This window comes from Scardinius erythrophthalmus (genome assembly GCF_964197995.2).
Source record: "Scardinius erythrophthalmus genome assembly, chromosome: 13".
Classification (NCBI taxonomy): Eukaryota; Metazoa; Chordata; class Actinopteri; order Cypriniformes; family Leuciscidae; genus Scardinius; species Scardinius erythrophthalmus.
In genome coordinates this window covers 3,270,451-3,296,856 of record NC_138233.1, presented here as the reverse complement: position 1 = coordinate 3,296,856, position 26,406 = coordinate 3,270,451, and the positions used below count along the sequence as shown (strand labels likewise).

The 26,406-nt window shown below is 36.9% G+C and overlaps 1 protein-coding gene across 3 annotated transcripts in view; it reads right to left on the bottom strand.

The window, feature by feature from the left end:
- Positions 1-24,734, bottom strand: part of irf2b (interferon regulatory factor 2b) — a 31,495-nt gene extending 6,761 nt beyond the window's left edge. The window contains exons 1-8 of one of the 3 annotated variants that reach the window (XM_081382990.1): positions 24,510-24,734; positions 22,990-23,082; positions 22,729-22,828; positions 16,386-16,559; positions 14,414-14,445; positions 14,200-14,293; positions 12,246-12,389; positions 3,654-3,697 (exon numbers count right to left, since the gene is read on the bottom strand). In XM_081382990.1, the coding sequence (XP_081239116.1) occupies positions 3,654-3,697; positions 12,246-12,389; positions 14,200-14,293; positions 14,414-14,445; positions 16,386-16,559; positions 22,729-22,828; positions 22,990-23,076 (675 nt within the window). In that variant the 5' untranslated portion in view covers positions 23,077-23,082; positions 24,510-24,734. Of the gene's footprint in view, positions 1-3,653; positions 3,698-12,245; positions 12,390-14,199; positions 14,294-14,413; positions 14,446-16,385; positions 16,560-22,728; positions 22,829-22,989; positions 23,083-24,239 lie in introns of all 3 variants that reach the window. The other 2 variants (XM_081382989.1, XM_081382991.1) reach the window with 2 other exon arrangements.
- Between the last annotated feature and the right edge of the window lie 1,672 nt (positions 24,735-26,406).

The window sequence follows — 26,406 nt, the reverse complement described above, 5'->3', positions numbered from 1 at the left end:
CTTTTAGCAGATCTACTGTGTGCGCTTTTAAAAGACTCATCTTGCACTTTCGTCCAATTAATCAATTCCACCTTTATTTGACTGTGCAAGAACCAAATAATGTTAAAAGGAATAAGGTAACATTTATTTTCAAAGCATTTCGATTAGTTGTGCTTGGAGTCGATTGTTTTGTGATGATGATTGATTATGCAATTTTTGGCCAGAAATTATGGACACGTGTAAAAACAAGAGAGAACCATTGAAATATTAATAAGTGATTATGTTGTAGTCAATGTGAGCTTTATGTTTTTCCTAGGCATTATTATTTTAATTTATTTCTTTTTTTGCATAGTGAAATAAAACCTGTAGTTTTTTAAAACAAATAAAACAAAGTATTTTATTATTTTTTTTGCAATTCCGAGGAAAAAAAGTATTATTTTTTTATTATATTTTATTCAAACAAATAAAACAAATAAAACTTGTAGGAAAAAAGTGTTTTTTAATTTATTTATACAATATAATATAATTATATATTATAAAATATAATATAAAATATAATTAAAAATAAAATATAATTAAAAAAATAATAAATAAATAAAAAAATTCTTAGAATTGCATGTTTATATCTCGCAATTCTGACTTTATATCATGCCATTCAGAGAAATAAAGTCAGAATTGTGAGATAAAAAGTCACAATTATCTTTTAAAATGTTTTATACTGTGGCGTAAACAAGCTTACGTAGCTCTAATTCGTTTTTTTTTTGCCCAATAATATCAGATAAATATATTAACCAGGTTTAATATTTAGTTCTAAGCTCATATTTAAAAAAAAAATCCTCATATTTTAATGGTTTAACCAAACTTACAGGATCAATAAACACAAATATCCCTTTACTTTTACCCACTACTGTATATTTAATCTACATGTAATTAATTATTTTTTTAATGCATTCACAATGCAAAACATTGCAAAGTTATGTTATGTATAAAATGCACTTTTACAATACAATTTTTTGCAAAATATAACAAGGGTTTTCTGCATCTTTCTATCCTTAACCTACAGTTAAAATGCTTGTAAGCACCAAAATAGATTTATACAGTAAGGCACAGTTGATTTATATAGATGTGGCACGTGTCTACAAGACTAATTATAAAACATTACACTGAGGAAACGCCCCCTGAGACTAGTTTACTCAAAAACAGCTGTGCCATCGCTCGCTCAGAGCATCAGTGTCACGGACTGAGCCTGCAAAACGTGAACGAGTGCTTAGATTAGTCCCACAAATTCCAGGAATCTTACTATTGAGCAAACAGATGAACAAGCACTGACGGCGCTTTAAATGCAGCCCTCAAACAGCGAACGCTTGCCTCAAAACCCCTTTCACACACTCGACAGACACAAACGTCCTCTATGCACAAATGCTAATGTGTGGCATGAGTTGCTGTGTGTTCAGAACAAGAGGGCGATAGAGCTTTCTTTAAAGGATAATTCCGGTATTTAGCACTTTGAGTCTCTTTTCTGGTTTGTTTTGGATGAACTAGAGTGGTGGACACGGAAATGTTGACGATGGGTCCTGTCTCGACTTTGAGACTCGTTTAGAATCGCCTTTGACCGCTTCAGAGTGGCTGTCTACGGGCATGCACGAACTAGGGCTGGTCCGAATACCATTTTTGGAGCTTCGAAGCTTCGGTAGTAATGAACATCGAATATTCGAAGCTTCGGAGAGAGTGCTGACCATAGTCTTCTCTCTAATAAAGGCAGGAATCTCTATGTGTCTGTATGTCCGTTTGCATTTTGATTATTTAGAGAACCGTTCATCCAATCGACTTCACAAGGGAGTGCAGTGTCACATTTGGTGCAATATAGATGGACACGCGAGACGCGACACATTCAGAATTAATAAACTTGTAGTAAACTACAGAACAGCGCGAGTGGGAAGCGGCGCACCTCACGCGGGCAGGGCTTATACGCTCCGAGAACGGACACTGCACTAGTGATTTAAAACGCAGGTCTGTTAAATTAAGCAATACTTTTAAGGTAGTCTAATATTTTTCTGACTAACAAATTACACAGTAAAGAGTAGATTCAAATAAAGAAAAACGAAATTTAAATAAAGAAAAAACGAAATTTAAATAAAGAAAAATGAAATTAAGTTAAATTAAAAACGAGATTAATTTAGATTGATAATAACGGGTAAAAAGGCTAATACATATTGTTTCAATTATTCTATTTTCCACAATGTCAAAGCAACGCAGCTTAACCCAAAACACAAGCTCAGGCATGCCCTTCGGTCCACACACACTCCGCTAGGGCTGTCAAACGATTAATCGCGATTAATCGCATCCAAAATAAAAGTTTGTGTTTACATAATTTCTGTCTGTGTACGGAGTATAATTATTTTCTATATATAAATACACACACATGCATATATATATTTAAGAAAATGTGTTATTTATATATAAAATATTTCTATATAATATAAATATATATACACAGTATATACATGCAAATATTTCTTAAATACATACATGCATGTGTATTTATATATAGAAAATAATTAACAATAGAAATAAAAACGGACACGCCACGCAGAGTGAATGAGAACCATTTCGCGGGGGATCCTGGGTGTGCAAGAAAAAAAAGTCAAAATATACGAATGTCAAATTTTCAAATCGAATACCAACCCACCGAACGAATATTCGGGTCCCGCCCTACACGAACATGTCCTTAAAACAACCCTTAACGTTCGTTTTCAAAACTGTGCAACTCACCGAGTGGTTAGTGGTGTTCGTTGATGATTAAAAACAAATATATCGGCGCAATGTATGATTTCAATCCTTGTTATTTGCTGTAGTGGAATTATTTTTTTTAGATACAGAGTCACAACCGCATATAAACTTCCGCTCGATATTTGAGTCTGAAGCGCAGTAATATCAACGAGCAGTGAGTCCTCCAACAGAAATCTAGGGATGGGACGATTCCACTATAAACCACGATAAATGTCCTTGTATTTCGCTATGCTACTTGTTTTGGAAGAGTAGTAGAGAAGAGGAGAGTAAATAGAGGAGAGTAAATTATCAGGAACCTTTTATTCTGAAGTGAACGACTCCTTTAAGGAATAATGGAAAAATTATTTATCCATGCACATTTTTTTTTAAATTCATGTCTCGTAATCTTGAATGAGAATAAGTTCCTCTCGCAGCATCTCTTCTCTGATGATGTGGGCGGAGCAACCTGTCACTCACATGAGATCCACCAATAGCAAACCACACCCATCCAATCAATTCCACACAGACAAAATCAAGCCCCGCCCACATTTGTTCTTGTTCCGGAAGCGTTTCACTCGGATATACAGAACAATAGATCTCAACCTCATTCATACCAACTTCAAATCAAACGTCGTAGTGTGTTTTGGCCTTTAACCACAATTCAGTTCTTCACAAGCCCTGAAGCTGTTGCATTAAACCAACAAACATGTTCACAAAAGGATTCTAGGAATCGTTTGTACACACCCATTAAAAGCACTCTTCAAAGAAAGACAGAAAGAAATTAAAAGAAAGGTGATTTATTTTGGCCACTATCACTCAGCAATTTCATAAGCAAAAAAAATGGTATTCTGTGTCTAAATCTCAGGATTTTTAATGTATTTTTTAAATAGCTTTTTTGCACATACCTCTTTGGAGTCTTCCTCGCTGGCGCTGTCTGTATCGCTCTCTGCTGGAAGACAAAAGAAAAGAAATCAGACTGATTTATCCGGGATTTCCTGACTGACAGGTTATCGGATGTGGGTGGATAAAACAAAGCATGAAAAAAAAAAAAAAAAAAAAAAAAACTCAACTGTTTATAAATCATGGATATTTAACCCTTACAGGTTTGAAAAGTTTTAACTGATTACTGATTGTCAGTGTTTCTGAACGCCTCCATTGTAGTCTTGAGTTTCTTCCGGGAACGAACACGTCACAATATTCCTCATTATAATAATTAATGCACAGAATAAAGGGGCGGGGCCTGGTTGAGTTAGTTAGTAGTGTGTTAAACTGGCGGTTATGGGAAGGGGCGGGACATTTCCCAAACACACTCGAAGCGCTCGACCAATCACAACACACTGCTCCAGCCGACCAATCAGAGCACAGTGTGCTTTTCAGAAGGAGGGGCTTCATAGAGACAGGAAGTAAACAGAGCGTTACTGACAGACTGGGAAGAGAGGAGCCGCAACAATGGAGAATATGAGGAAAATAATCAACATTCAAGCAGGAAAACCTGTTCTAGTAGAGCCTGAAACAACATCAAGACTCTGTAAAAGGGCAGAATATGACCTTTTTAAATTGCACCAAGTGTTGAGGAGATACTGGATAATATAAATCATAAATACCAGAAGAAAGTCTGGCATTGAGTTTGTGTTAACCATAAATATCTCAACACTTGAGCAAGACGTAAATCCATTCGCTTTGAGCCCCAGGCACATCTGAGAAAGAAAAAAAAAGGACTGTTGATTGGAAAATACGGAACAACAGGACATGAGTCAACATTCCCGTCCGTGTGCAAACACACTGACTAGAGATACTGTACGGTAAACTTCACGTCACTAAAACAAGTTTATCACAAGCCAAGCCTCACACATCCATCAATGGTCAAGAGTTCATCTCTCATTCAACACGGTCAAACACTGCAGATAAAGGACATAATAAATAAGGACTCTAGGAAGTCATTTGCATTCCTTGCTCGTAACTAGCTCCCATAGGGAAAAACTGCAACACTTATAGAAGGAAGTGCTGTGATCGTAAGCTTGGATCTAGTAGTGTTGTGGTCTTGGATCAGCAGCGAGTTTCTGTGCCAGAGTCGGAAAGAGTGTGTTGAATAATAGGTATAACTCTTACTATTACTATTACTCATTTACAGTTAGAGATTGACTAAGAGTATTAAAGTCACCATGACATCAAAAAAATGTTTATATGGAATATTGCTGTATTTGTAATAAATGATTTATCCGTGCACGTCATTATTGCTTTAATAATCTTGAATGAGAATAAGTTCCTCTCACATCATCTCTTCTCTGATGATGTGGGCGGGGCAACCTGTCAATCACATGAGATCAGCCTATCGCAATCCACAACCATCCAATCAAATCTAAATTAAATCTGTTCATCATATAAAGTGATCGAGTCTCTTCAGGAAATTTGGACTAAACCGGTCAATTCATATGGATTAGTTTTACGATCTCTTTATGAACTTTTTGAAGCTTTTAGGTCTTTTAGGTATTCAGGAACAGAAACTGTAATCAAATGTAAATCAACACCACTTTCTAAATAAAATATACATTATAAATACAGTTAGAAAAGTGATTCAGTCAAGAACGAGTGAATTGTGTTGCATTTGTGAACTTGTGTTGTTTGATTAGTGTTATTATGGAGACGGCAGGAATATTAGTGCTGTCCCTTTAGTTGCCCAGTATAGTACACACACACACACACACACACACACACACACACACACACACACACACACACACACACACACACACACACACACGCAGCGCAGACAACCAGTCTCTCGCATTTGGCAAGACATATTTTAATGCTCACAAAAGGAATCGATAAGAAGAGTCGAAATTTTAATTTCATAACAAGTATCCGATTCCACAATTGAACTTTCTTTCTTTCTAACTAATCTTTCTTTCTTTCGTTCTTTCTAACTAATCTTTCTTTCGTTCTTTCTAACTAATCTTTCTTTTCTTTCTTTCTTTCTTTCTTTCTTTCTTTCTTTCTTTCTTTCTTTCTTTCTCTTTCTTTCTTTCTTTCTTTCTTTCTTTCTTTCTTTCTTTCTTTTTAACTAATCTTTCTTTTCTCTCTTTCTTTCTTTCTTTCTTTCTTTCTTTCTTTCTTTCTTTCTTTTTAACTAATCTTTCTTTTCTCTCTTTCTTTTTCTTTCTAACTAATCTTTCTTTTCTTTCTAACTAATCTTTCTTTCTTTCTTTCTAACTAATCTTTCTTTCTAACTAATCGTTCTTTCTTTCTAACTAATCTTTATTTCTTTCTTTCTAACTAATCTTTCTTTCTTTCTTACTAATCATTCTTTCTTTCGTTCTTTCTTTCTTTCTTTCTTTCTTTCTTTTTAACTAATCTTTCTTTTCTCTCTTTCTTTTTCTTTCTAACTAATCTTTCTTTTCTTTCTAACTAATCTTTCTTTCTTTCTTTCTAACTAATCTTTCTTTCTAACTAATCGTTCTTTCTTTCTAACTAATCTTTATTTCTTTCTTTCTAACTAATCTTTCTTTCTTTCTTACTAATCATTCTTTCTTTCGTTCTTTCTAACTAATCTTTCTTTTCTTTCTTTCTTTCTTTCTTTCTTTCTTTCTTTCTTTCTTTCTTTCTTTCTTTCTTTTTAACTAATCTTTCTTTTCTTTTCTTTCTTTCTTTCTTTCTTACTAATCATTCTTTCTTTCGTTCTTTCTAACTAATCTTTCTTTTCTTTCTTTCTTTCTTTCTTTCTTTCTTTCTTTCTTTCTTTCTTTCTTTCTTTCTTTTTAACTAATCTTTCTTTTCTCTCTTTCTTTCTTTCTTTCTTTCTTTCTTTCTTTCTTTCTTTCTTTCTTTCTTTCTTTCTTTCTTTCTTTTTAACTAATCTTTCTTTTCTCTCTTTCTTTTCTTTCTAACTAATCTTTCTTTCTTTCTTTCTAACTAATCTTTCTTTCTAACTAATCGTTCTTTCTTTCTAACTAATCTTTATTTCTTTCTTTCTAACTAATCTTTCTTTCTTTCTTACTAATCATTCTTTCTTTCGTTCTTTCTAACTAATCTTTCTTTTCTTTCTTTCTTTCTTTCTTTCTTTCTTTCTTTCTTTCTTTCTTTCTTTCTTTTTAACTAATCTTTCTTTTCTTTTCTTTCTTTCGTTCTTTCTTACTAATCATTCTTTCTTTCGTTCTTTCTAACTAATCTTTCTTTTCTTTCTTTCTTTCTTTCTTTCTTTCTTTCTTTCTTTTTAACTAATCTTTCTTTTCTTTTCTTTCTTTCTTTCTTTCTTTCTCTTTCTTTCTTTCTTTCTTTCTTTTTAACTAATCTTTCTTTTCTCTCTTTCTTTTTCTTTCTAACTAATCTTTCTTTTCTTTCTAACTAATCTTTCTTTCTTTCTTTCTAACTAATCTTTCTTTCTAACTAATCGTTCTTTCTTTCTAACTAATCTTTATTTCTTTCTTTCTAACTAATCTTTCTTTCTTTCTTACTAATCATTCTTTCTTTCTAACTAATCTTTATTTCTTTCTAACTAATCTTTATTTATTTATTTCTAACAATCTTTCTTTTCTTTCTTTCTTTCTTTCTTTCTTTCTTTCTTTCTTTCTTTCTTTCTTTCTTTCTTTCTTTCTTTCTTTCTTTCTTTCTAACTAATCTTTCTTTTCTTTCTTTCTTTCTAACTAATCTTTCTTTTCTTTCTTTCTTTCTCTTTCTTTCTAACTAATCTTTCTTTTCTTTCTTTCTAATCTTTCTTTCTTTCTTTCTAACTAATCTTTCTCTCTTTTTAACTAATCGTTCTTTCTTTCTAACCTCAACCCTCCTCAAAGTGGTAGTTGCATAGCTGTCAATGGAGGGACAGAAATCTCTCAGAATTAATCAAAAAGATATCCATTTGTGTTTCGAAGATGAACGAAAGTCTTACGGGTTTGGAACGATATGAGGGAGAGTAAATAATGACAGAATTTTCATTTTTGGGTGAATTAACCCTTTAAACACTTTAGTGCATCACACATCGCAATGCAGAAAATACAGGAACACGAAGAACACCTTTGCAACTGCATTGCACAAGCAAATACCACTCGTTAGCAATCGAACTGAATCTCATCCATTATAGCATGAAGTGTCTAACTGGACTCAGACTTCTATAACATAATGAATGAGGAGCACATGCAGGTGAGAGAGTCAATGTGTTCTCGCCTCAGTGTTATATATTAACTCTGTTACAGTGCAGAAGTACGGCTGGCGTGACGCAGACGCGTGTCCTTGAGACGAGGGCCTGATCTCTAATGGACATTGAACAACACGACCAACACACACGGCCAGCACACATCTCAACGCCTCAAAACATGATTCAAGATGAGAGTCGAGTGGTTTAAGAGTGCATTTTGCATTTAAAAAAAAAAAAATCTCAAATAAGGAGAGCAGTTACACTGCAAAAAAGTATTTTCTTACTTTTCCAGTGAAAATATCTAAAAATTGTTAAAATACTGATACATTTACTTGAGAAACAATATAAAAAATTTAATGTTTTAAAACAAGAAAAAATATCTGCAAATGGGGTCAAAATAAACTTCAAAATTCAAAGGGAAAAGAAGATTATTTTTCTGACCCCATTGGCAGATATTTTGTAAAATCTATCAAAATTAAGTGAGTTTTTCAGAAAACAAGACTAAACATGTTATTTAGTTTCTCAAGTAAATGCATCTTGATTTAGGAATTTCACTAAGAATGAAGTACCTTTGTTTACTAAAAAAAAAAAAACGTATCTCCTTTGCAATAAATGATTTGCTTCCTTAGTATTTCTGTCTTGTTTTCCAGAATAAACATCTAAACGTTCTTAAATCAAGATTTACTTGTACAATTTAAAAGTACAGTGACCTAAGATATTAAGTCTTGTTTTCTGAAATATGTTTTAAAATAAAGTTAGTTAATGCCTAAAAGCAAAAACAAATATCTGAAAATTTACTTTTAAGCAAACTCAATTTATTTATATTTTCTTAAGTCAATTTTCTTCCCAAGTAAATGTATCTTGATCTGAGAATGTTTCTAATGTGTGTTTGTTTGTTCACAAACACAAGAAGGGCTGCTTGATTATGGCAAAAATCATAATCACGATTATTTCTGTGAATATTGTAATACTATGAGTGGGTCACATGACCAAACCTTATACAAGTATAACGATAGCGGTAAGTATATATTTGCTGGAAATAAGGTTGCAATGACATCTAAATTTTAGATTCCAGTGAAATTTCACAATTCTTGATATCAATTTCGGTAGAATACTAGGCTTACTAATTTAAGTAAAAAAGAAGTCCTCAAAAAATTACAATAAGTAAACAGTCAGTAACACAATAAAAAAAGGCAAATTACAAACAATAGGACGAATACAATATACAAATGAAACAAACTGTGCTTTAAGTTTCTTTATCTATAAGTATTCAGCAAACAGACTATTACAGAAATTGAATAATCAAATGTAAAATAAAACAACATAGTCTTCACTGTAAGAATTAAACTTGCTTTGATTCTAATTAACCCTTTGGGTTAGGGTTAGGGTTAGGGTTAGGGTTAGACGGCCTAGACGGCTGTGTCGTCGCCAGCGCACATACCTGTATTTTCTTCCTGTTTTCGGTCGAAGTCCACAGTAGTCGATTGTCGAGTTCACGCGCGTGATCATAGGTAACTAAACCTATGCGGGTGAACTCGACAATCGACTACTGTGGACTTCGACCGAAAACAGGAAGAAAATACAGGTATGTGCGCTGGCTGAAATAACATCATTTTTACTAATATCTTTCACATCTACTGCAGTCAGATTCACCCGTGATCACTCTGAAGGAATCACTCACATTACCTGTGCACTTGTAATGACACATCAAGGATGTTAAGAGGCTAAAAGCAAAAAAAAAAAATATCCAAAAGTCACTTGCACAGTGTGATATATTTCCTGCAGTTGTGTACTTACAATATCCCAAAAAGTTCCCAAAGATTTTTAATTTCAGAGAAATTCCAGTTTTAAATAATGGCTCGTCCCTGTTCAGTGTCGCCTGTCAATGACGTAATATCCGCGTTATCCCTGGTTTCCGCTCGTTCTGCCATAGTAACCATGGCGACAGACGTGGACAACTGCGTTACGTCTAGCGGCGCGCTCACGCTGTTGTTGTTTCGTTCAAACATTATGGATCATGGCAAGCAGACTTTGGGACAAAAGGAGAACTAAAACGAGGATCAACATCGGCGTGGCGTTTTCGAGATGCCGAGAGCTAGCGTCCGCGGCTAACTTCCACTTGACAGAGACGCGCAAATGTAGAGGTGAGCTAATGTACATAAAACTGATCAATGTTATACAGCTCAACATGATGAAATGTTAGAATATGATCAGTATGTTATGCTAATGTTGATCTCGCTCACTGCTAGTCTCATACAGACAAACTAACACACAGAATAACATTATAACACTAACACACTCAAATGCAGTTTAGTGTGATAGTGTAGAGCAAATGAAACAGCGCTGTGTTCCCTCACAAGTTTCATTCGTCTAATAAACTGCCCTGTGTGAGTGTTATTCAGTGTCCTCATTCCTTTATGACAAGACAAGATCCATAATTCCGCTTATGCGGCATCAACCGACGCCTTTGTTATTGTAAGAGGTTAGTGACCGCTAGCGGCGGAAACAATTACATATTGCAGCTTTAATAACTCTTTTTAATATCACGCACGTCCCATTTTGAGAAAGTCACTTTACATGATTTTACTGATTTGTACGTGACGTGATTAGTGACAGTGAAACAAATGGAATGGTGGACAGTAATTGTTTAATAATCGTTGGAAGCCAAAATCGAAACTCAATAGCGATTAAACGCACACAAGATCAAATCTAATCGCCTGTGTCGGTGTCCACAGGCCACTGAGAGCAAACAAGGAGTGGGAATTCCTATTGATTAAAAAGTGGAGATACTTCAGGGAATGGTGAGGAGAACAGGATTGCGTCATCACGGTGAACACACACAAGTTCAATGTGTGGAAATGTCCAAAATTACACCATCAAGATTCGAAAAGCTGTAAGGCTCTGAAGGCCGTGCTGGATTAATATGAATATAGTCAAGGCTAAATTATGGAAGCTTGTTTCCACTATGGAATAAAAACATAAAAAGGTAACTGAGATTTTTGAAATTATGGAATTTAAAGTCACAATTCTGACTTTTTTTCTCAGAATTCTGAGATATAAATTCGCAACTGCAAGTTATAAAGTCAGAATTGCGAGTTTATTTCTAAGAATTGTGACTTTATATTTCATAATTAAAAATATATTTCACAAATCTGACTTTTTTTCCTCAGCATTGCAACTTTTTATCTTGCAATTGCGACTTTATTTCTCAGAATTGCGACTTTATCTCTCACATCTTGCAATTGCGGAAAAAAAAGTCAGAATTGCATGATATAAACTTAGTTCTGAGGGAAAAAATCTGAATAAAACAACTTTATATTTAGCAATTTTCGCAATGGGACTTTAATACTTACAATTGTGGGGGAAAAAGTCAGATTTGTAGGATGTAAATTTGCAATTGCAAAAAAAAAGTCAGAATTGCGGAATATGAATTCGGAATTGCAAGTTTATATATATCTCGCAATTGCGACTTTATTTCTCAGTATTGCATCTGTATCTCGCAACTTGCAATTGCGAAAAAAAGTAAAAATTATAAGATATAAAACAACTTTATATTTAGCACTTTTCGCAATGGGACTTTAGAACAATTGTGGGAAAAAAAAGTCTGATTTGTGGGATATAAATTTGCAATTGCAAGAAAAAGTCAGAATTGTGAGTTTATATCTCGCAATATAAACTTCATAACTTGCAATTGCGGGAAAAAAAGTCAGAATTGCGGAATATGAATACGGCATTGCAAGTTTATATCTCGCAATTGCGACTTTATTTCTCAGAATTGCGACTGTATCTCACAACTTGCAATTGCGGAAAAAAAGCAATTGCAAAATTGCATGACATAAACAGTTCTGAGAAAAAAAAAGTCAGAATTATGAGATATAAAACAACTTTATAACCCGCAATTTGGACTTTATAACTCGCAATGCGGACTTTATGATTTGCAATTGCGAAAAAAGTCTGAATTGTGAGTTATAAATTTGCGAGGTTAAACTCTCAATTGCAAGTTTATATCTCTCAATTCTGAGAAAAATAGTCAGAATTGAGAGATAAAGAGTTGCTTTTTAATATTCCGAGTCAGAAACAAGCTTCAATGCTATATATATTATATATATATTATATTATATATATTATAACTTGCAATTGCGAAAAAAGTCCAAATTGAACATTTATATTTAGCAATTCGGACTTTTAACTTACAATTGAGGGAAAAAGTCTGAATTGTGAGTTATAAATTTGCGAGTATAAACTCTCAATTCTGAGAAAAATAGTCAGAACTGAGAGATAAAAAGTTGCAATTATCATTCTTTTTAATATTCCGTGGCAGAAACGAGCTTCCATGCTAAAGGGATGCGAGTGTATGCGTCCAACCAACCTCCATACGAGGAGACGGGGGAGATCTGTAGGGGGTAGTGGCTGGAGGTCACGGCCTGATCCTCGTTTTCCGTCACCACCTCGATGGTCTGACACACGTCAGGAAGATCGTTGATGATCAGGTGGTCGTCCCGCCCATCAGCCTCTGAGGAACGAGAAGAGGGAAGAGAGAGTGAATATGGAGAACAGTGAAGTGGGAAGTGAGCGTGTTTCTTAAAGGGGGGCATATCTGTTCATTTTTCATTTTTCATGAAGCTGAACTCTATTTCCCATGACTCTATAATGAAATTGCAGTGGAAACCAGGTTAAAAACAAATTAACCAGCTGAAAGGCTTTTGTAAATGAATTACGTTGCTTTTGGTTTTTGGTTTGCCAATTCAATGTGTATCACAAACCTCATATCAATGCTGACTAACAAAGCAAACACACACTAAGCTCACCTTTTACCCCAATAGTGTGCATTACTGAGTCTGAAGGCGAACCGAGGACGTGAATAAACACACAAACAAGGAGATCTGGATAAACAGGTTCGTGACAGAATGATAGGTGTCTCGTCATCATATCCCATCCTAAATGTTAAAGGATGAATCTTGTGAAAATCTTTCATATTATTTCAATTAAAAAAATATTTTGCATAAATTGCATATGTGTCATTTGCAGTACTGAATATAATTCATGTTGATTTTAATTTAACCAAAATATTTTTTTTGTTAACTGAAATAAAGCTGAAATAATAAAATATAAATATTTGTTGAATATTACGAAAACGAACAATTGTTGGCTTGGCAAATAAACTGAAATATGTTTATGTTGAAGCATTAGATTTATTAAGTGGAAATATGTAAAAATTACAAGTAACTAAAATTGAAATAAAACATAAATAGCAATATTAAATCAGGAAATTACAAAAAAATTAAATAAACTAGAATTAACATGAAAACTAAAAAACTACAAATATTTAAAATATTAATAAAATGATGATAAAACTAAAATAAAAACTAAAATAACAATTTACATTAACGAAAATCTGTAAAATTTTAGTATGGGAATTTGGTGGGGAAATTAGCATGAAAATAAAAAGTCAAAATAATCCTAAAATATGTTTTTTTTTAAACATAATATAAATGCCCTTTTGTCCTTTGATTATGGGGTGAAATATGAGCCGAGCATTGGCCCAATAACACCAGCCATTCAGACAATTTCAATACTAAAGGCAAATCAAAAAGCTCTTTAATAATGCAAACCGCCGCCATTTTGAGACACAGTTTATGTTCATGAACACGACTGCTTTTATTCGACAGCTCAGACTCAGTGCCATAGGAGGTTCACGTCTACGAGGTGTTTGATTTTGGAGAAAAGCGAGAGAAAGTCCCACAGCTGTGAAGTGCCGCATGTGTCTTATTATGTATGTGAACCAGGACAGGAGAGGCACTGCAAACTCAAGAGAAGCCTGAAGCATTCTGGGTATTTGCAACAAGTGAATGAACAAAATGCTGTTGTGTTTTCAAGGACCGTTTCATATTCTCTCAAACCACAAGTCATGCTTTTTTTTTTAAAGAGACACCTAAAATAACCCTGAGAGAGGACACATTTAGCAGACCTATTTGTATCAGTAATAGTGAGTAAATGATAACATAATTTGCATTTTTGTGTGAACTATCTCTTTGAGTAAAACATAATTTGGTTGAATTAGTGTCGATAAGTCCTGTTTTTAAGACGCTCATCAAAATGGTGTCATTTATCGGTCAATTCAACATTAGAGAATCAACACCTGGTTAAAGTGTGAACATCTGATAATCTGAACATCTAAAATGTGAAATGAGTGTAGAGATAAAAACCAGATACAGTTTCTAATCCTAGCTTCTTGCTTGCCGTCCTGTAGAGAACCGGTTCCACCTGAATTACGTCACATGACCGTGGCACAGGTGTGCAGGGCGGATCAGGATATTCTGTACCTGTGCTGTAGTAATCCTCCTCCTGCTTGACTGTCACTGAGGACGAGCCGTTGCTGTTTTCCCAACTGGACGCCTCAGGACACGATCGCACCGCCTGTGGTTAACACACACACACACACACACACATCTGTGTCGATTCAACTAATAACCTTTATCATTTCAGCTTTTCTGACTGCACACACAACGACACACACCCAAAAGTGAGAGTCCATACCTTTTCTTCTTTTTCAGCTGCTCGCTTCTTTCCTTTGAGAAACACAGACACACACATCGAGATCAATGCATGCAAATCATCAAACCTGTCATTTCAACATTTGATGTGCTTTTTCACCCCAAAATCAAATAAGAAATTATAAAATTTAATTATATATTTTCATATATTATTGAAATTATATTTGCTTTTTATAATTATATGATAATGAAGCCATTTTAGGGCCATTAAGATGTTTAAATAACTAAATTCTATATAAATTCTAGTAAATTATATATTTATATCAGTATTACTATGATGCAAACGTTTCATTATCGGGCTATTTATGTTTAATTCTCATTATCCTCATTAGATTCTCATTAATTATGTTTTGATTTAAATCAACATAAAGCAGTACAACAAATATATACAAATAAATTATTTAATTAAATTATTATTACACAATTACTTTTTATAAAAAAACATCCTTCACGTTGCGCTTTGCTGTACTAGGTACATTTACAGCTAAATGAGACATTAATAACAATTAATAATGGGTTTTGAATAAATGCTATTCTTTTTAACTTTTTATTCATCAATGAATCCTGAAAAAGTGTCACGGGTTATAAAAAAAATATTTTAAGCTGCTGTTTCCAACATTGATAATAAATCAGGTTATGATAATGATTTCTGAAGGATCATGTGACAGTGAAGACTGAAATAATGATGCTGAAAATTCAGCTTTGATCACATAAATAAATTATATTTTTAAGGATATTAGAATAGAAAAACATTATTTTAAAGTGTAATAATATTTCACAATAGTACTGTTTTTTTTCTGTATTTTTGATCAAATATATGCAGGCTTGAAGAGCATAAGAGACTTCTTTCAAAAATATTCAAGTTTCCAAACTTTCGACCGGTACTATATGTGTATATGTATAATGTTTGCATTACAGTAATGAGAAGTTGAAGGAAAATGCATTATATTGTCCTGGAAATAATGTAGAAAACTTTTTGGGGGTGAAAAATAACATGTTTTCTTCTCAGCTTTTGTGAGACACATCAGTAACAGGTACTTGGGCAGACTAAGTGGGATCATATCAGAATTATTATAGTTAACTAACACTAAAACATGAAAAAAGTGTCACTTGAAATAACTGTAAAAAACTTCAAAATAAATTAAGCTAGTTGCAACATTTCATATTTTCATGTAGTTTAAGTTCTACTAAAATAACTAAACTGAAATAATAATTAATAACAACTTTAAACGTATTGTTTAAAAACAAACTAATACAAATGTCAAAAACACACAACAAAAATACCAAAACTTTAACTAAAATTAAAATCAAAACAGAAAATATTTAAATAAATATAAGGCAAAATACTGATAAAAACAAGAGTATCTCAGTGAAATACCACTCTTGGGTTTGATTAAACAAACAGGTCATGCTTTGATCACAGAAATGTCTTTAGATTCCACATCATCATGTCCAGGCATGTCAGAATAAAATGAAGGTGCGTCTCTGTGATGAAGTCAGTTGCAGTGTTTGCATGGACCCTAATAATGCCATTGTAACCGGACTAGCAGCACAGTCAGAATAAAAAAAAACAAAAAAAAACACATGTAACCGCGTAAATCGAAATGAATTGGTCAAATCAACAGTCCTTGTTTCGGACTCTCATCCCGCAGCACGGCACAACGGGTCTTGTGTTTCCTAATCAGGGCCCGAAATAGATAAATATAAAGTCTGCTCTTTAAAACAATGAAGAGAAGCGATATAGGAGAATAGCTAGCGCAAACGGCAGGATTCGTGCAGTGTGTACAGGTCAAAAAATCAATTCTCATTTGAAGCTTGTGACATATAAATGCACACATAAACCCGATCACTTTCTTTAGCGGTCATGTAAACACTATGTTCGGATTCATCAATCGTATTGAAACAAAAGGTGTCCATGTAAACGTTGCTAGCGCCAGCATGTGTTATGGACTGACCTCTCTTTGAGTGCCTCTCAGACGCTGACAGCATCTTGTAAACTCTGAAGGCGTTTGTTCCCTTTTTGATGCTTTTGTCCTTCACCTCTTCTATGTCAGGCAGGGAGTTCATGGCACAGCGGAAGTTTGCCTTCCATGTTTTGGGGTCCGGTTTGTCACCTGGTTGATATTTACCTAAAGAAATAGCAATGGAAAACCAGATACACTTATAATATAGAATGACATTTCTTGATCACTTCAGCTTTTTATATTTGTATTGCATTTATTAGCTATGAAAATAGCGATGTAGAAGAAATTCAAATTATATATTGTATATAAGAATGAGAATATCATATATATATATAAACCCTAGCATCCTCCCAGAACACCCCATCAACCAACTAGTAAAACCCTAGCATCCTCCCAGAACACCCCATCAACCAACTAGTAAAATTCTAGCATCCTCCAAGAACACCCCATCAACTAACTAGTAAAACCCAGCATCCTCCCAGAACACCCCATCATCCAACTAGTAAAACTCTAGCATCCTCCCAGAACACCCCATCAACTAACTAGTAAAATTCTAGCATCCTCCAAGAACACCCCATCAACTAACTAGTAAAACCCAGCATCCTCCCAGAACACCCCATCAACTAACTAGTAAAATTCTAGCATCCTCCCAGAACACCCCATCAACTAACTAGTAAAATTCTAGCATCCTCCCAGAACACCCCATCAACCAACTAGTAAAATTCTAGCATCCTCCCAGAACACCCCATCAACCAACTAGTAAAATTCTAGCATCCTCCCAGAACACACCATCAACCAACTAGTAAAATTCTAGCATCCTCCCAGAACACCCCATCAACCAACTAGTAAAACCCTAGCATCCTCCCAGAACACCCCATCAACCAACTAGTAAAACTCTAGCATCCTCCCAGAACACCCCATCAACCAACTAGTAAAACCCTAGCATCCTCCCAGAACACCCCATCAACGAACTAGTAAAACCCTAGCATCCTCCCAGAACACCCCATCAACTAACTAGTAAAACCCTAGCATCCTCCCAGAACACTCCATCAACCAACTAGTAAAACCCTAGCATCCTCCCAGAACACCCCATCAACCAACTAGTAAAACCCTAGCATCCTCCCAGAACGCCCCATCAACCAACTAGTAAAACCCTAGCATCCTCCCAGAACACCCCATCAACTAACTAGTAAAACCCTAGCATCCTCCCAGAACACCCCATCAACCAACTAGTAAAACCCTAGCATCCTCCCAGAACGCCCCATCAACCAACTAGTAAAACCCTAGCATCCTCCCAGAACACCCCATCAACCAACTAGTAAAACCCTAGCATCCTCCCAGAACGCCCCATCAACCAACTAGTAAAACCCTAGCATCCTCCAAGAACACCCCATCAACCAACTAGTAAAACCCTAGCATCCTCCCAGAACGCCCCATCAACCAACTAGTAAAACCCTAGCATCCTCCAAGAACACCCCATCAACCAACTAGTAAAACCCTAGCATCCTCCCAGAACACCCCATCAACCAACTAGTAAAACCCTAGCATCCTCCCAGAACACCCCATCAACCAACTAGTAAAACCCTAGCATCCTCCCAGAACACCCCATCAACCAACTAGTAAAACCCTAGCATCCTCCCAGAACGCCCCATCAACCAACTAGTAAAACCCTAGCATCCTCCCAGAACACCCATCAACCAACTAGTAAAACCCTAGCATCCTCCCAGAACACCCCATCAACTAACTAGTAAAACCCTAGCATCCTCCCAGAACACCCCATCAACCAACTAGTAAAACCCTAGCATCCTCCCAGAACACCCCATCAACCAACTAGTAAAACCCTAGCATCCTCCCAGAACACCCCATCAACCAACTAGTAAAACTCTAGCATCCTCCCAGAACACCCCATCAACCAACTAGTAAAACTCTAGCATCCTCCCAGAACACCCCATCAACCAACTAGTAAAACCCTAGCATCCTCCCAGAACACCCCATCAACTAACTAGTAAAACCCTAGCATCCTCCCAGAACACCCATCAACCAACTAGTAAAACCCTAGCATCCTCCCAGAACACCCCATCAACCAACTAGTAAAACTCTAGCATCCTCCCAGAACACCCCATCAACCAACTAGTAAAACCCTAGCATCCTCCCAGAACACTCCATCAACCAACTAGTAAAACCCCAGCATCCTCCCAGAACACCCCATCAACCAACTAGTAAAACTCTAGCATCCTCCCAGAACACCCCATCAACCAACTAGTAAAACCCTAGCATCCTCCCAGAACACTCCATCAACCAACTAGTAAAACCCTAGCATCCTCCCAGAACACTCCATCAACCAACTAGTAAAACTCTAGCATCCTCCCAGAACGCCCCATCAACCAACTAGTAAAACCCTAGCATCCTCCCAGAACACCCCATCAACTAACTAGTAAAACCCTAGCATCCTCCCAGAACACCCCATCAACCAACTAGTAAAACCCTAGCATCCTCCCAGAACACCCCATCAACCAACTAGTAAAACCCTAGCATCCTCCCAGAACACCCCATCAACCAACTAGTAAAACTCTAGCATCCTCCCAGAACACCCCATCAACCAACTAGTAAAACTCTAGCATCCTCCCAGAACACCCCATCAACCAACTAGTAAAACCCTAGCATCCTCCCAGAACACCCCATCAACTAACTAGTAAAACCCTAGCATCCTCCCAGAACACCCATCAACCAACTAGTAAAACCCTAGCATCCTCCCAGAACACCCCATCAACCAACTAGTAAAACTCTAGCATCCTCCCAGAACACCCCATCAACCAACTAGTAAAACTCTAGCATCCTCCCAGAACACCCCATCAACCAACTAGTAAAACCCTAGCATCCTCCCAGAACACTCCATCAACCAACTAGTAAAACCCCAGCATCCTCCCAGAACACCCCATCAACCAACTAGTAAAACTCTAGCATCCTCCCAGAACACCCCATCAACCAACTAGTAAAACCCTAGCATCCTCCCAGAACACTCCATCAACCAACTAGTAAAACCCTAGCATCCTCCCAGAACACTCCATCAACCAACTAGTAAAACTCTAGCATCCTCCCAGAACGCCCCATCAACCAACTAGTAAAACCCTAGCATCCTCCCAGAACACCCATCAACCAACTAGTAAAACCCTAGCATCCTCCCAGAACACCCCATCAACTAACTAGTAAAACCCTAGCATCCTCCCAGAACACCCCATCAACCAACTAGTAAAACCCTAGCATCCTCCAAGAAAACCCCATCAACCAACTAGTAAAACCCTAGCATCCTCCCAGAACACCCCATCAACTAACTAGTAAAACCCTAGCATCCTCCCAGAACACCCATCAACCAACTAGTAAAACTCTAGCATCCTCCCAGAACACCCCATCAACCAACTAGTAAAACCCTAGCATCCTCCAAGAACACCCCATCAACCAACTAGTAAAACTCTAGCATCCTCCCAGAACACCACATCAACCACATCAACCAACTAGTAAAACCCTAGCATCCTCCCAGAACACCCCATCAACCAACTAGTAAAACTCTAGCATCCTCCCAGAACACCCATCAACCAACTAGTAAAACCCTAGCATCCTCCCAGAACACCCCATCAACCAACTAGTAAAACCCTAGCATCCTCCCAGAACACCCCATCAACTAACTAGTAAAACCCTAGCATCCTCCCAGAACACCCATCAACCAACTAGTAAAACTCTAGCATCCTCCCAGAACACCCCATCAACCAACTAGTAAAACTCTAGCATCCTCCCAGAACACCACATCAACCAACTAGTAAAACCCTAGCATCCAGAACACCCCATCAACCAACTAGTAAAACCCTAGCATCCAAAACACCCCATCAACCAACTAGTAAAACCCTAGCATCCTCCCAGAACACCCCATCAACCAACTAGTAAAACCCTAGCATCCTCCCAGGACACCCCATCAACCAACTAGTAAAACCCCAGCATCCTCCCAGAACACCCCATCAACCAACTAGTAAAACCCCAGCATCCTCCCAGAACACCCCATCAACTAACTAGTAAAACCCTAGCATCCTCCCAGAACACCCCATCAACCAACTAGTAAAACCCCAGCATCCTCCAAGAACACCCCATCAACCAACTAGTAAAACCCTAGCATCCTCCCAGAACACCCCATCAACCAACTAGTAAAACTCTAGCATCCTCCCAGAACACCCATCAACCAACTAGTAAAACCCTAGCATCCTCCCAGAACACCCCATCAACTAACTAGTAAAACCCTAGCATCCTCCCAGAACACCCATCAACCAACTAGTAAAACCCTAGCATCCTCCCAGAACACCCATCAACCAACTAGTAAAACCCTAGCATCCTCCCAGAACACCCCATCAACCAACTAGTAAAACCCTAGCATCCTCCCAGAACACCCCATCAACCAACTAGTAAAACCCTAGCATCCTCCCAGAACACCCCATCAACCAACTAGTAAAACTCTAGCATCCTCCCAGAACACCCCATCAACCAACTAGTAAAACTCTAGCATCCTCCCAGAACACCCCATCAACCAACTAGTAAAACTCTAGCATCCTCCCAGAACACCCCATCAACCAACTAGTAAAACCCTAGCATCCTCCCAGAACACCACATCAACCAACTAGTAAAACCCTAGCATCCTCCCAGAACACCACATCAACCAACTAGTAAAACCCTAGCATCCTCCCAGAACACCCCATCAACCAACTAGTAAAACCCTAGCATCCTCCCAGAACACCCCATCAACCAACTAGTAAAACTCTAGCATCCTCCCAGAACACCCCATCAACCAACTAGTAAAACTCTAGCATCCTCCCAGAACACCCCATCAACCAACTAGTAAAACCCTAGCATCCTCCCAGAACACCCCATCAACCAACTAGTAAAACCCTAGCATCCTCCCAGAACACCCCATCAACTAACTAGTAAAACCCTAGCATCCTCCCAGAACACCCATCAACCAACTAGTAAAACCCTAGCATCCTCCCAGAACACCCATCAACCAACTAGTAAAACCCTAGCATCCTCCCAGAACACCCCATCAACCAACTAGTAAAACCCTAGCATCCTCCCAGAACACCCCATCAACCAACTAGTAAAACTCTAGCATCCTCCCAGAACACCCCATCAACCAACTAGTAAAACTCTAGCATCCTCCCAGAACACCCCATCAACCAACTAGTAAAACTCTAGCATCCTCCCAGAACACCCCATCAACCAACTAGTAAAACCCTAGCATCCTCCCAGAACACCACATCAACCAACTAGTAAAACCCTAGCATCCTCCCAGAACACCCCATCAACCAACTAGTAAAACTCTAGCATCCTCCCAGAACACCCCATCAACCAACTAGTAAAACTCTAGCATCCTCCCAGAACACCCCATCAACCAACTAGTAAAACCCTAGCATCCTCCAAGAACACCCCATCAACCAACTAGTAAAATCCTAGCATCGTTCCATTTATTAAACTCTAGTTAACTAGATCAGTTAACATTAACTATTAATAAACTACACTTCTACAGCATTTATTAATCTTTATTAATGTTAATTTCACCATTTAGTAGCCTACATTATTTAAATGAAAAGTTGTATTTGTTAACATTAGTTAGCTTAATGCACTGTGTGAAGTAACATAATAAAAATACAGGGTTAGGGTTAACTAAGATTAACAAAGATTAATAAATACAGTAACAAATGTATTGCTCGTGGTTCAGGTTAGTTAGCCTAATACATTCACTAATGTAAACAAACCAAACCACATTTAACACCTCTTAAAATGAGAATTTTGCTTGTTACCTAAATAAATTTAGGGTCATTCCTATGTTATTTGTGTACATTTTAATCATTAACATTAAAAACACTCTTTTTACAACTAAAATAACAGTAAAGGGTAAAAAAAAACTGAATTCCCAAAAATTAAAACGGAAAAAATGGAATTTGCAAAAATTAAAACGGAAAAAACGGAATTTGGGAAAAAATAAAACGGAATTTGGGAAAAAATAAAACGGATTTTATAGGGCCCTACATCCTCCAAGAACACCCCATCAACTGAATTTACTAGTAAAACCCCAGCAACCATTCAAAACTCCCAAACAACCACAATGCAACAGTTTTTGCCAACAACAACAGCTCATCTTGGCAAATGCAAAACAGCATCCTCACATTGTGACTGAGTTTTAAACAGGTAAGCACACTATTTTGCTCAGAGAATGAGATTTTCACACAAACGTTCTGTCTGTATGTGTGTGTTTATGTTTACATGCATATATGTCAGTATTTCATGCTAACTGCACCTGTGTGTATAGCCCAGTTTCGGAAGAGAGGAGCATCTTTCTCCACGTCCCAGCCGTGTCGCGCAGCATGCATCCATGGAATCTGGAATATCCTCTTCTCCTGCAGGCAAAGAACATGCAAAACATGTCAGGGATCAAGACACACCCTGCGTATGTGCACTTTAAAATGACGAAACGCTTCACAGATAATAGCATCATGCTCATGGCGATTGTAGTTTTCACCAATTAAATGCTATAAAAAGACTAGCACAGTCACAGTACCTTGTTGACCCATTTCAGCCCCGGTATTTTACACGAGTTTATCTGCTCTTCCAACCACGGCCTCATTCGCATTCTCTCTACCGGCATGCTGTCCTAGAGAGAGAGAGAGAGAGAGAGAGAGAGAGAGAGAGAGAGAGAGAGAGAGAGAGAGAGAGAGAGAGAGAGAGAGAGAGAGAGAGAGAGAGAGAGAGAGATCTGGAATTTGTCAAAGTTTGACAGCAACTTTTCCTCCTTCAACAGGTTGTACATTCCTTTATGACTTTCCAGGAAGCAAGATGACAAACTTTAACCCCGTTTCTGAAAACAAACCACCAGGAGAGCCCGTCTGAATCACAATTTACTGAAAGTTACAGCAAACTAAATGATTATGAGATGATGGTTTTTTGCTCCATGAGTCAGGGCCTGAATGACAACACAAACAGAGAACGCTGAAGTGCCTGTGTGCTTGTGTGTGTGTGTGTGTGTGTGTGTGAGAGAGAGAGAGAGAGAGAGAGATAGTTTTTCTAAGAGCGAGTGCATGTGGCTAAACCTGTAATATTGATCATGCATGATGACAGACATCAAAACTGCTTGATGCTAGAATGTGCAAATCAAAAGTTACAGATTAACTGATTTGAGCTCATAAAAAGGTTTATAGTTAATCACAATGAAAACCCACTCTTTAAAATCATCCATTTGTCGCTTAGACCTTTGAGCTTTTATGGTCTATTATAGACGTAAGATTGAACAAAGGCATGGAACAACAACATGCATGCATTTCACTGCATGCTAACATGAGAAACACAATTATGACGCAACAATGTTAAAACACAATCTATTAAACCACACAAAACCATAACTCAATAACTAGGGAAGCATGATGAAATATTAGTCTCATATCAGCTGATGTTAGTGATTTTTAGCTCACTTGTATTGGATATTTAACCGTTTCTGCCTATATTTAGATTTTTTTTTGCCATCATCTAGTGCCAACATAAATGAAAAGCATTAGATTATGAGCTCTATTTCTTAAAGAAACCCGTTTTTAACATGTTATGTGAATATCAAGCTATATCAGCTTATCAGACAGAATTTGGATACAGATATTGGTGCACCAGTTCATGACAGACTCTCTCCATTGCAGTGCCAATGTTACACCCTGTACTTGCCCATGTAAGTCAATAACAATATCCTCAAGTCCATGCAAACTTCTCAACAACATAATTTGATAATAAAACACACGTTATTCAATAGGTCTGCACTGTACTTACTGTAAAGTGACATTGTGGCGTCCAATGTTGCCCAATCATTCTTAACAGTACACTGAATCAGAAGACTTCAACCTCCACAAATAAGTGTGTTAGTGTTGTCAAGTCAACTCAAAAGTGAAAATAAAACATTCCTTGATTCCCATTGGATCCAAACACCCCTTGACTTTCGATTTTACACTCACCCCAGCAACTCTACGTGGCCTACAGCATAAACATGCACTTATATTCATTCGAGCCCCCATAAATGCATGCGGAAACGCGATTTATTACCTGCGACGCGTGGAAATCACTCCAGGAATAAAAGCAAATAGTCTGTGAAGGGTCTTGACAATTTGTAGTTCTCGATAACAAAACGAAAAGTCAAATGGGTTTGATTTCGCTCTTCAGATCGAAAGCAAAACAAGTGAAGGAAACAAGCGCTTGGGTGGAAATCCCCAGTGTGCGTGTGTGTGAGTGTGTGTTGTGCGCTTACTTCGTGTTTACAAATCCTACTATGGTGCAGAAGTGTCTCATTAATATTAACGACGTAGCGAGCCGTCCGCGAGCTGATTGGATGGCATATGGAGAGGGCGCATATAAGTGGGAGGGAATGATGTCATGGGGAAAGCTTGACTCATGAATATTAATTACGTAGCGAGACGTTCGCACACCGATTGGCTGAAAAGCAGACTTGTTTGTAAGTTGGTTTGTTTTACCAAAAATAAACTGGGAAAATTAATAGTACAAATAATAGAAATATTTTTGTATTACTACACAAGGAAAATAAATATTATATTTCTTATGAATATTACATTTAAATATTTTGTTTATTGCATATTGCTATTATTTTTTTCATTAACATCACTGACACCATATTGTATTAAATATTCCCTGTCACACATGTGACTGAATATATTGTTTATATCGCAATACTACATATAAATGAATCAAGCACTTTGAAATTCACATTTACTGGACTCTCCAGAGTTTAACCCAAGCAACGTCTGTGGACCTACTTAATATTCATGAGCTAACTCTTTGCCATAGTAGTTTTTGAGCTGGTCTGCTTATTGGCTGCAAGGCTGAAATGCGAAAGTCGATTTCATTTTCACTTCCTCGTTGTTTCGTTATTGCTTCTTAAAGGCGAAGCTGCAACGTGCAGAAGTGCTGGTTGTGTTTGAATAGGAAAATGCCCAAAGTCTCATGTTCCTGAGAGTTCAGTTGTGATATATATCACATTTATTTATGTGCAGATGTTGCGTATTGCTGTATTCAAAATTGCATTCGTCTTTTGTATTTTTTGTGTGTGTTTGTGTGTGTAAGTGCACATATTAGTTCAGTCCATCACTGTAGCTGGAATGACATTTCCAAAAAACCATGAGCTCTAGAGATGAGAGAGGCAATGCAAGTATAGCTGAATAAGGTATAGCTGTGCAATACTATCCTCAGTGTGTCCACACACACACACACACACACACACACACACGGTCATATCTTATCTCTGCTGCCAAGCCCTGCAACTCCCAGCTTATGATGCAACAGACAAACTCTAGCAACACAAACCCCATTTAAATAATGCATTGGACTCACATAGTCTAGACTAGAGGACTATAATTGCAAAAAGCATTTCTAAAACCCACTTTCTTTCTTAAATCATCCAGGTTTTCCCCTGTATGTATTTTTGACAAAAAGGAAACAGCTTGACGCAGAGTTGAGAAACAGGACTGAAACAGAAATAAGGTACGGCAAGGTTTCGGGGAACAGTTCTGCTTTCTGTTGCATTTCTCAGGAACACACCTTGTTTTTCAGCAGAACTAGCACAGCGCCACCTAGTGCTGAAGAAAGACTAGTCTCTTTTGCTCTCAAGCAGTTTCAGAGGAATTATGTCAATCTGTTTAACAAACTACCTGCAAACTGCATGCTGTGAAGTGAGAAGTTTTCAAAAAATAATGACTATGAATATATTTTTTTTAAATATAATTTAACATTAACTGAATAAGTCTGTTTCTACATATGTAGACTTTATACACTACCTTTCAAAAGTTGTTTTTGAAAGAAACACTAGTTGTTTTTTTAGGTATTAATTTAAACTCCTGCTTTTAGATCAGAATTCAGATTAAATAGAATTTTAATTTTGTAATATAAAAAAAAGAAGTCTCTTATGCTCACCGAGGCTGCTTTCATTTAA